This window comes from Opisthocomus hoazin, chromosome 1 (assembly GCF_030867145.1).
Source record: "Opisthocomus hoazin isolate bOpiHoa1 chromosome 1, bOpiHoa1.hap1, whole genome shotgun sequence".
Taxonomy (NCBI): domain Eukaryota; kingdom Metazoa; phylum Chordata; class Aves; order Opisthocomiformes; family Opisthocomidae; genus Opisthocomus; species Opisthocomus hoazin.
In genome coordinates, this window is record NC_134414.1 from 22,488,360 (window position 1) to 22,500,574 (window position 12,215).

A 12,215-nucleotide genomic window follows, 5' to 3' on the forward strand; every position below is an offset into this window, starting at 1 on the left:
CAGCTTGTTCACCATATGTTTAAAGCTGAAAGCACTCCAGCATTAGCTGCAGCTCAAAAGCAGACACATAATTTGTTTCACATCGAAGCACTCTTGGATATAATTTTACTTCAGACTAGCAGAGATAAATGACTTGCTGGAAGATATCATTTGTAGGACAGAACATTTATATCGCAAAGACTAGAGATTTTTCTAAAGCTTTATTATTGTTGCAATGAATCAGCATTTGCTGCTTGATGCAATCTTGGCAGCACGGCAATGCGCTTTTTACAGTTTTGAAAAGAAATGCAGAGTAGCTGTTTTATTTCAAAATAGCATCTTTTTTTTTTGTTTTAGAGGAGGTGCATATGTAGGGATATTGGATGGTAAGTCTCAAAATATATACAAAGGATTTTGCCTTTGGAAGGTGACTATTCCAGATCAGATTCTACATACTACCATTTTTATTAAAATAGCTGAATAAGATGAAAAAGAACAAATTGCAGTGAAGACTTTGAGCCTGCACACAATTATACATGCTGATATAGTTCTAAGTGCTTGATGGTTTATTGCATTATGTGGGTCTCCACAAATGCATCTCTGCTTACAGATACATCTGCAGGATTACAGCCCTAAATAATAACCCTCTGATTCTATATTTTCAAGTAAGGATATTTCTAACTTCGTTAATAGGCATCTTCCCCCTCCAAATCTGCCAGAGAGTATCCATTCTGCCCGATACAGAGCTAAAAACCTTTTATGCTGATGATAATACTTGGAAACGGCTTAGAGCACTGGAGAGTGTTTACATTTTTCAGAAATGAGTAGTGACTTTGGGCATAAGCACCTTTAGCAGAGCATAGTTGAGCAGAATAGGATCTGAAACTCCAGTTCTGGCCAGTATTAACTGGAGTAGGGGAGGGTGTTTTAAAATGCAAAGCTAATGAACGAATCAATACAATTTCAGAAGCACCGCATGCATGCACACATGCCCAGATGTGTTTAGCTTAGCTCTGCCGTTCCCTCTTGCTTTCTCTATAACCCTACTAACATTAAATAATAAATCTTGCTCTCATCCAGTACCTCGTTCCCCTCCTTTCCTTGCTCCCAAACATAATATCTGTTACTTGAGAATATCTCTCTGCACCTCCGTAATGTTAACTGCATCCCATTAGCTGAAAACACCCTCCTCCCTCTAGATGAAAAGGGTAGGAATTTGTGTATTATAAAATTTACAAAGTGAACAAGATTATGACATACATTATGAATGATGCCACCCAAAGAGGAGGAAAAAATGCTGCAGTCATGCAAGATTTGCAGTGGCATCACTGTGACTTTTGCTTCAACAATAGCTTGTAGAACTGACACCTAAAAAAATTATACAATATAAATCGAATTTATGGCATAACAAATAATATTTAATATATAGCATTGAATGCATACACATCAATACCAGTGCTGTAACAACAAAACAGAACTCGTAAAATTAGCAGCAGTTTTGCAAGTACAAAAATACACATTTTTTTTCAGAACATATACAATAGCAAAATTTATCAGGATATATTATACAAACTCAAAGCATTTAGATAATGCATTACTTTTAATATATTATATGATGTTTTAGATGCTGCATAATAAAATTACATGTGTTCTGCTTGCAATAATACATAACGCCATTTACAGCAATGTTAAGAAACTATTCACAACTTAAACACGAACAGAACAGCCAACGAAGCACAATAAATGAAACACACAGAGTTGTGAGGTGTTAGTTACAAGCTTCAGCGTTTCTCTTTACGTGTTTTTAAGCTTACTTTTTTCTTTCTTTTGCAGTGTGAAAGAAATAACTACACCTGTTGAACATCCCTTATAAACATACAGAAAACACTTATTCCTTGGAGGACAATGAAGGTAATACCTATCAGTTTCAGAACAGTAGTATAATACCACAGTTATGGAATCTATGCTGACTTTGCACGCTACATCAAAACCACAAAGGACTGGGACTCACATCCGCAAGGCTCAACACACGAGTGGTCAAGGGGAGAGGCGCAGTGGGCACCCCGCTGCCCTGGCAGGCTCAGAGAACAGGGCACTGCTTTTAGTTACCTCCTGGGACCCTTCCAGATTCCCAGGAGATTTCTGTTTGCTTGCTTTTTAGCAATTTTTGTTATTCTTACAATGTTCTTGCAAAGCTTTATGTGGGAACATTACTCAGACAGTTTCCTAAAAAAAGAAAACCTGTGAATCTGGGGACAGCTCAATTAAATTTGAACAACCTGGATACTGAACTTAAAATGAACACACATTAACACCAAAGGCATTTTCTTTATGGTGTTTATTTTAAGCATTAATATTCCTCCGCAAGAAAGCTTTGTTCAGTCTTTTCAAACTTTGGATTGCTGTAATGCTCTTCTAGACCTCCTCTTTGATCTTGGATCATGAAGTCTGTCTTTTCCTGTGACTTTCAGAGGTAATGGCTGAATGTCAGGCTTAATCAAATAGCCGTCGACTTCATCAGTTGGTTTCAGGGGCACTGGCCTGCTGTTGGGCTCCACCAAGCCCCTCTCAGCCAAAGCGTCTGTAGGTTGTGGAGATGGTAGCACCTTGGTGGGTGTAACCAAATAGTCATCAGCCGCTTCAGCGACAGTGTCTTCATGTTTCTTTAGTGACTGAAAAGTGCTATCGAAAGGGGAGGAGGTTTCAGTCGGGGTAAACACAGATTGGTCTGAAAACTGAGAGAAAGCACTGTCCAGAGAGCTCATCGACGACACAGATGGAGACGTCCCAGGAGATGACAGGCTAGAAGAGCTAAATCCTGAGCAAATATTTAATCCCTCTGTCGTTGGAGGCAGGAGGCAATGGGACAAGTCTTTTTTTTCAATGTTTTGGTTTGTGTTGTCACTTTTACCAACATTAATCCCTATAATCAAGCTCTGATTTATAAGCTTTTGCCCCTCCATCTGCAATGACCGAAGCTGACGGAGATAGTCTTCATCTTCATGAGACAGGACAACATCATAGCTGGCTTTGCGTGTTGCCTTCTCATGACCATCACCAATGCGGGCGAATCTGGGGGCAAGGAGGCCAATTGCCGGCTCTGAGGAGCGCCTGTGTCTCCTCAAGGTTTTGAGAGCACCTGAGGTAGCTGCTGAAGAGAAGCCCAGTGCACTGGAGCAGAGAGACTCATTCTCTGAGTTTTCTTGTGATGAAAACTTATGGTGCACGTCAACAGAAATTGTCAACTGTTTTGATTTGGTTTTACTTTGAATTTCATCCACCTCCGTCTGCTCAGAATCACCGTCACTCAGGGTGAAGACAGACTCCCTGCTCCTGTTATCCTGATCTCGGTTCTTAATCCAGTCGCTGGAAGAGGAGTCAGCTTCATCATTTGCCTCGTTTTCCAGGCTGTCATAGGAAGAGTCATTCAGATGGAGGGAGGCAGCATCTGCAAGGACAAACCAAGTGTTGACACGTCAGTGACAGAACTACCCTGCTGACAAGCAGCTGCATTTTTTGGGGGAGGAGCAAGTATCCTCTACTTGCAAGAGCATTCACCCTTTGAAGATTCTTCAAGCATAAATGCCAATGATTTCAGAAAAAATTAATGTCTAATTTTGAAATGGAAAAACTGCTAAGCTGCGGTTCAGTCAAGAAGCATAGGATAACGCCACAGACAAGGGTCAGGGGTTTTTCGTGTTTTTGGGTTTTCTTATTTAAGTGGGGAACTTTAGTAGTAGGTAATCCAGCTGTAAACAATAATTTACAGACAGACTATTACATCAGTAATTCATTGAATTTTTCTTTTCAGTATTGAATATTGAAAACATCATTTCAGCTTTCTTTCCTTCTTTTAGAAAAATGAAGAAAACAGGTTATAGTTCATAATTTTATGGTCTTCCAGAAATCACAATATTTTTAAGAGCAACACTATGAAGACAGTTCTAGTCTCAGTTCAAACAGTTACCTCATTTCCACTGAGAGGTGCGCACCTGCTCCCTATTCCCTCTAAGCGATAACTGGAATTACATTAAATCTCTTTTGCTCTGGGCTGTGCTAAGCTGACTTATCTCACATTTGCAGCAGACAGAGTTCACGCATGGGCAGTCACCACACCTCAGTGCATGCCTGAAAACGTCTTCAGCTGCCGCAACCTATGGTGGGTCTGAGCTCTCAGTCCCAGCAAATCCCAGCACAGCAGATCCCACGCGCTTCCACACTTGGGGAGGGGGCAGGCCAAATTTCACTGAATTTCACCAGATTTCACTGGAGGCAGAGCATGAGGAGCTTGGGCCAGCTACACTGAGTCAGTGTGGCATGCCAGAGCAAGTGCCATTACCACTTTCATTATAGGCCAGCTGTGCAAAAATTTATTTTACGAAAATGCTGCTTTAGAAATATTTAAGGAGAAACACAAAACTCCAGTCAAAATCACTATCACGGGGCCAGAGAGAAAAAGAGCATTAATGATATTCTGGAGTGCTCTGCCAACTGGCCTGTCAGACATTTTCAGTCCCCTGTTCCATGATTTTTCTGTGCTGGGAGCAAAATCTGCATGTCCTAATGAAACTCTGGAGATCCCTCTCTTTTGATAATGAAGAATAGATGCTTTCAACCTTAATACAATGGTGTGACAGCTGTATTATAACCATTGTTGATCAGTGACTTCCTGATATTCTGGGAATGCATAGACTAGGGCAAAAATCCTAAACTTGAGATTAAACCTTCTCCAGAACTTTTTCTTTTTCTTTATTCCTTTTCCCCCGTTTTTTTAACATAGTGGCTCAGATGACTAGAAAAGGAGCAAGGGATTCTTTGGGAGAGCAGTTTGTGGTATGGTCCAGGTCTATGATAAGTTAAATTGGTGATTATCACCAATACTTCAAGCAAAGGAAAGAGAACAGCAGCATCTGGGCACAGCACATAAAGACGGCACAGCATTCTTCCATGAAATATACCTGATCTTTTGTCTGGCTGAGTTCAGCTGTCTAATCGGGTCAAAACATAACCTGTATTACCTGAGCCATTCTCTCTCTTGCATGTGATCAGCATTTCTCCAAAGAGGGAGGTAATTTCCTCTCCAAAAATCCTGCAGCAATTCTCAGTGAGGAACTGTACCAGACTAGAAATCTGCAACAAAGCAATGGGAGAGAGAAGTTCGGTCAGATCTTCCATGATTTCACTCAAGGCAAACTCACAATTCAGATGAGGAATAGGAGCAAACTGCCCATCCATGATGTGCCCCTCCAACAGCCAGGAACTCCTCTCCTGATCTCCCGGGGCTGAGGAAAACAGCCAGGCCCAGCTAAAATTTCCCATCTTTTCCATTTCCCCTCTGTCCTGTTCCAAGGCCACCACAACCGGAGATCTTCCCGATGAGAGAAGCACTTTGCTAATACACTGGGTATTGCTTTATGATCTCCCTCCCTTTCTTCCAGGCAGATTACGAGAATGGATCGATGAACGTTTCTGGAGCCCTGATAAGAGGACATGTCCTGATCTGAAGAGGTACTGACTGTTTTCACCTTCGTAACTAACAGCCTGGTTGAACAGCATGAAGATTTGTTTGGTTTTTTACTACATGGCAGTGTCTCTCACCTTTTTTGTAAATTCACTTTCTATATCAGGAGTCGAGGAAATAGGAGGCCAGAGCAGGCTAGGTGCAATGCAGATAGCCAGATTAAATGCATTCATCTGGTTCTCTTCAGATCGCATTTCTATACCATGCAGTACTCCAAAGATGTAACGTAAGAGAACAACATTAGCTCTGGGGAGCTGCTCTATTAACCTGTAAACATATACAAATGTAATTCTTCAGATTAGTGACTGGACAAAATTAGACTGTTTTCCATGAATACATACAAGTCAAGATAATGCAAATACAAAAACAGGGTAACGCGGTTCATTAATTAAACCAGGCAGCATGTCAGAGAGGTGTTCTTGCTCAGCTGCTTTCCCTCACTGTGACAGATCTCTGAGCAGTTTTCTGGGAGGACAGAAAACACCCTAACAGATAATTAAAATTACACTCTGTCAAAGTAATGAACCAAGTACAGTATATGACATGGAATGGTCTTTCACCTAAGCTGCCTGGTAATTCACTATTCACTTAACCAAACAGTTCCTTTGTCTCCCCATGCCATCTAGTTGCCATATGTATATACGTATGTAAGTACGTGTGAGGTCAGCCAGTGTACAAAGCTTTGTTTCCCATGACACAAACTTCGCCCACTTTCTGTTTTGTATCACCGGCAAGGGTGGAGGCTTCCCTTCTCACCGTGCTGCAGTATTTCATTCACAATTCCTTCTTGGCTTCAAAATGGTCATTAAAATTTGAGATGAATGAGGGGGAAAATAAGAGGAATGGATTTAAGTTACCCTTTCACCCAGGACCCCGAAGTTCCCTGCAGTTGGTTTTGGGTTTGGTATCAGGTAGAAAACCAAGTCTTGGACAGTGTATTTATAAATATTATAAACATTTTTTTTCATGGAAGGGTATTTCATTTATTTACTGGCATCCACAAAAGGCAGAAAAGCATGAAAAAAGAGAGACAGAAAAATTGTCCCATACAGGCAGTTGCTTAAATATACATGTAAGTTTAAATAGTCTGTCACATGTAAAGATATGTTCAGCATCTATTTACAAAAAAATTACTTGCAAGTTGTAAGTTGAATGTTTGTGAGTCTGCATTCTGAGATACAAATTTACAGGAAAAGAATACAGACAATATAAGTAACTTTACCTTTGGATGCTTTTTATCTTCTCTTCATTATTTCCTTGATCCATCACGGAGACCCACTTATCACAGAGCTGGGATGACAAAATGCTGCCTGGGATGTTGCGAAGAAAATCCTTGTCAAGAGAAAAGAAGAAGAAAATATGTAAACAGCTGTTCTGGAGCACGGAGGAGAATAGGAATAAATTATGCAGATACAAAAGGATGTATCAGTGGGACAGCACTAGCTGATAAGCATCTTGTTCCACACAGCAACCAAAACCAGCAGAAAACCATCTGAGATAAAGAAGTACTTTGGATTATTCTTTAAGTGAGAATTTTCTCCTTGTCTTCACCCTTTCCTGTCAAAATAGAGGCATTTGGATGCTTCATCTGCTATTGCTGACCTAAAAAATCTACAGTGGGACCAGTTGTTTTGATGCTGCATTGTCATGGCTTGACCCAGCAGCTGGCAACTAAGCACCAGACAGCTGCTCGCTCAGCCCCCCCTTCCCCTCAGTGGGATGGGGAGGAGAAACGGACAAAAGGTAAAACTCATGGGTTGAGATAAAGACAGTTTAATAAGATAACAAATATTGATACTAATACTAACAACAACAACAATAATAATAATAATCTTGAATATGCAAAACTATACACAATACAATTTTATCACCACTCAACGGCTGATTCGCAGCCAGGCCCGAAGCAATGATCATGGCACCCAGAACTCAGGGATTTCATGAATTTCGCGGCACTCCCAAAAAAGACCAAGCTCACAGAAAAGTTGGAACTCCCAGACAATGAGGATTCGAACTCACAGAAAAGAGAAAGGAAAAAAAGGATTCCTGCCCAACGGCAAACCCCCATTTGTAAACTGAACGTCTATGGTATGGAATATTTCCATCGGCCAGCTTGGGCTAGCTGCCTGGCTGTGCTCCCTCCCAGCTCCTGCAAGCACCCAAAAAGCAACATTCTTCACATACCTTAAACAAAGATGCTGTCACAAATATGGATTCACAGGCTAGGTCCACTTCAGCTCCCGAATCAAGCTTCTCCTTGAGCTCTTTGCAGGTTTTCGCACTTCCAGAGCGTCTGAAAATACCCTCAGTGGAAGGGCCCTCTTGGTAAAGCAGGGAAAGCATGTCCTAAACAAAATTAAAAGGCAGAGAGGCTTTTTCAGAAATGTATTTTTTTTTGTCTAGTGCCATTAAAATGTAGATTTGCCACTTTTACCACAGGTGAAAACCTTTGAAGTCCTAAAAAAGCTCAAATTGACACAGAAGTCAAGGCTCACCCTCCAAGCCACGCCAAACTGCACAGCAAAGCTGTGGTCTGGGGCACTGAGTTTGGAAAACATCCCCTCAGAAATACTCTACTGGCACTGTTCAGCGCTAACCTCCTGCATGATGTTACAGGGTATGTGCAAGTTTTAGTCAAGTCATTTAAACTTATAAACACTGTGATATGGGAAAAGGAGAGTGGTCTGCCCAGTCCAAAGCTCTGCATTTGACAGTGGCCTCGGCCAGACACCACTTTGCAGGAAGATATGAGACCCTCACTACTCGTCAGTGTGTTCAATATTATCACCGATCAGAGATGAAGACTTCTGTTCCGTGCCTGACGTCTGAAAAAAATGAGATTTCATCTAAGCTGGGAAGTGCTCTGCTTGTTAATATTTATCTGCACTTCTACACCAGATCAGAGTCAGATTTTTAGCTGTTTTGCTTCTTGTGAGCAGTATCGGACTCAGCAAGCAACTCAGGGCTGCTAGCGGGACCACCTCTGGGGCAAGGTGCTCCCACCTGGGAGGTCACCCAGAGGGGGCTAAAGCTTGGCTTACGGCTCCTTCAAAGCCAACGGGACTGCAATGGAGTGAACAGGCAGGCAGCTCACTACATGGGGTATTTAAAAGGAAAGGGAAATCAAGCAGATTCTTGCCTAGCTTTTACAATATCTGGACGCCCTGATTTCTCCTGCTAAATAAGAGAGGAAAATGAGCGGAAAAGGAAATGCTGAAATCAGAGACCTCTCCTGAGGAAATATGTACGTGACACTTTCCATCTGCTTCATGCTCTGCGGACTCCTGTGGGTCATCCCTCAGGCATGCCAGCCACCTCTCCCCAGGCCTGCTCCGAGCGATGTGGAATTTGTCATGTTTGTCTCTTCCAAGGGGAAGACGTGTGCAAACAGCCTCTGGGATCGTGAGCATGTACGGTCTGAGGACCAAGTTATCAAAAGATATGGCAAGAAAAGGGACACTGGGGGAGAGTCTGTCATCATTAAACCAAGTTACTGTAACAGTAATGGCTAAACAGTGGAGTTTGGTGACTTTCCTAGCCTGGGCTGTAAGGCAGGTCTTCCTGACACACAGCAATGCGAAAAAGTCTAACGGAAACTGTTATTTTCGCTTTTCTTCTTTGATGTTTCTTTCTCACTCTTGCAGAATTTGAAAGCCAAGCATTCATGCGAGTCCAGACACTACAGAGGAGCAACTTCATGGCAGCAGGACTTCTGTCAGCATCTCCAGTTTCTGTGCAGGGATTTAAAGCTCTGCTGTCAGAATAGGCTGAATCCCACAGCACAGGATCTTAGCACATGAAGAAACACTTTGAAAATATATTTTGAATAAAATACCCACAAGATAAAACTGGGAAGCCCTCTTAAAGTAGTAAATCCAGACAAAATTATACGAATGAAGCTAGTGGTGTAAGACAATTCAGTGTGGCAATGGCTAAAAGACAGCCCTTCAACTGTGAAAGCAAGCCTGAAGCTCTGAAGCAGAGATATCAAACATGCCTGCAGCATTCATCCCTGATATTTTCTGTGTCTTGCAGGTAAATCCCACACAGTCCCTCAGATGCAGTATTCCATTCTCCAGAGATGATGCATGAAATCAAAAGCAAGTTATATTTTGTGGCATAAACACAGTGTTTAAGATTCAAAGCACAAAGTCTACCAAGCTGTGATTCTATGCTTAGCAACTTTGTATTTTTCAGGTTAAAATTTACTAATATTTATGTTTTGGATAAATTTCTGAAATGCAGTATTGGCTCATCTCTCAGAGAGAATGAGGGACTAGGTTCTTGCACAGCCCATCCCTGGAGGGCTTATTTAAATAACTTATATGATAAAAATGCACACTTCTCCCTCTACAGAAAATAAGAAACCCACACTGTTAAAAGAACTGCAAAGTCCTAGTACGATTCATTAGTCAGGCAGTGATAAAGCAGCACATCAAGCACAAGCTTAGTAGACAAACCACCTCTTCTTGTAAACTGGTGTAACCCCACTGATTTGTGGGGTTCTGGCAAGTTGCTCCAGCCGAAAGGCTGTTAGAATGAGGTGCCCAGTCCTGCAGGGCTCACTCCCACTCCGTAAATACTTCAATTGCTGCATTGACAACAGGACAGTCCTCAGTCCTGATGAAAAATGCCACATATCTGCCTTAATTATGCCTAGGAATGGACCCTAGGACAACCTTTTTCATGTTCCTGGACTGGTTTTGAGAGCAGCCACAGCACTAGCGCTCCCTCAAGACAGGATGAGAAGATGCTGAGGTGCTTCTGCAGCCTCCACCTTCCCATCAATTTTTGCAGTGGTGCTGTCAGATCAAAAACACAGACATGGAGTGCTTGCCTGCTCTAGGATGCCTCTTAAAAAGGCTCTGAAACCATCTTCTTAAGGGCAGGTAGCATTTGTATGCAAGCATGGGCTGGCTATATGGGACAGTAGATGCCACATTCATGGAGTCGGGGATTTTACACAGATGGGAGTGGTTTAAAAAGCATTTGTGAATGTGGCATTTACTTAGACTGTGTAAGCAAGGATTAGGGAACTGGCCTTATAGCGTGGGCTATAAAGAAGAAATAGCCCAGAGCAGCAGAACGATCACATACATTTCTCAGGCTGTTTAGTATTAACCAGGCCTGACCACAGCATGTGTTAAAAACCAAAGTTCTTGCTGAGAACCACAAATGAGTTTTCCTTCTGGTTTCTCTGTTTGTGTAATTTCAATGTCCCGTTTACAGAGTGTCCCCATGTTCTCATTCACTACACAAAGAATTTCCACCACTGTAAGAGCCAGACCTGAATCTAGGACTCACCAAGAGGGGTTTGGGCAGGTTGTCATCCTCGCAGATGGCTGTCAGCAAGAGGCCAAAGAGCTTCCCAGGAGCTGCAGATGTTGAGGAGAGGGGGACATTGTCCAAGTGAGTGCCTGGGCCACGCCAAAAAGCCCAATTTATGATAGATCTTTTCCTTTTAAATGACTTTTGGCTTAAGTCTGGGAAAAGAGAAAGGTGTTTATTAGAAGAAATGCATTTCAATTCTAATTCCAGTATTTGTTTTGTGGTGGTTGCTATGGTTTCAAAGGAAAACACGTCAGGAACTCAACCAACTCCTTGGCATCCAGCTCAGCCTAATCCGCCGAGCGCATACCTGTGCTCGTGTGTGTGTGTGTGTGTGTGCGCGTGCGTGCGTGTGCGTGTGTGTGTGTGTGTGTGTGTGTGTGTGTGTGTAGAATGTCCTGCCTCACCCACACTCTTAGGAGCATCACCAGGACCTGCACTGCAGCACTGGACCGCAGTGCCAGCACTTACCGCTAACTGCGGGATGGCAAACCTCAGCCCGGTGACTTCACACAGGGCTGGGCTGTGCTAAATGACTCATTTCCTATCCGCAGGTGCAAAACCACAGACCTTCTTTTAAAAAAAAAATGTATTAACACCACTGCCCTCACTTTGGCTTGCCGTCTGGAGGCATCCTAGTTCCCCAGCAATGCAGGAGAGCACCTGCTCTCCCCACAAGTAACACCGGAGAATCAGTTAATGGGGTGAGACATTGTTGGATCAGGAAAAGTTGCTGCCTTTGCTCTCTTCTCCATAAAGCAAGCATACAACTAGTGCCCTCGCTCCAAGCATTTGCTGACAATGGCCCAGGGACGGTGCCTGCCCTGTAATTAACACCTTCCAGATGGCATTTCAGCATGCTGCTAAAACACTGATGAGCTCTGTTTGTCTTCATTTATTTTAACATATTTCATGAGATATCTAAAGAGCATCACTAATTGAAGCTCTTATTTGCAGTGCATAGAGAAGGAAATACTGGTACTAGGATACAAAAAGGGATTTTTACATGACCTTTCTCAACATCAGCCAGTGTAAAAGCTTCTTAAGAGCATGGGCTACTATTGAGGGTGCATTGAGACTATTTATGATGAAAGTGCTAACTGGAAAAAAATTATTCTGATATATTTTTCCTTTTCTAGACTTTTTCAAAGCCAGTCAGCTTTTATTTAGTTGCTCACCTACCCTGTGCACCTTTCTATTAGTTGGCTCTTCCACCTGGTCAAACATGTTGCTTTTTGCTGTTGCCGAGGGCAGAGGGTAGAAGCAAGGCTTGCAGAAGTAAGGATTGTGGTATAATACCAGACTTTTTACTCCTATACTTTCCTACACTTGTTTTTTTAGCCCAAATAGTGATTTTCATTATATATCATTCCATTCTAGGAGATCACAC

At 42.3% G+C, this 12,215-nt stretch overlaps 1 protein-coding gene across 2 annotated transcripts in view; it reads right to left on the bottom strand.

Annotated features, from left to right (window-relative positions):
- Positions 1–215: 215 nt before the first annotated feature.
- Positions 216–12,215, bottom strand: part of ARHGAP20 (Rho GTPase activating protein 20) — a 69,450-nt gene continuing 57,450 nt past the window's right edge. For both annotated transcript variants that reach the window (XM_075418556.1, XM_075418566.1), the window contains 6 exons: positions 10,802–10,980; positions 7,682–7,843; positions 6,723–6,832; positions 5,578–5,767; positions 4,998–5,109; positions 216–3,427 (listed from right to left, as the gene is read on the bottom strand). In XM_075418556.1, coding sequence (XP_075274671.1) covers positions 2,367–3,427; positions 4,998–5,109; positions 5,578–5,767; positions 6,723–6,832; positions 7,682–7,843; positions 10,802–10,980 — 1,814 coding nt within the window. In that variant the 3' untranslated portion in view covers positions 216–2,366. The remainder of the gene's footprint in view (positions 3,428–4,997; positions 5,110–5,577; positions 5,768–6,722; positions 6,833–7,681; positions 7,844–10,801; positions 10,981–12,215) is intronic.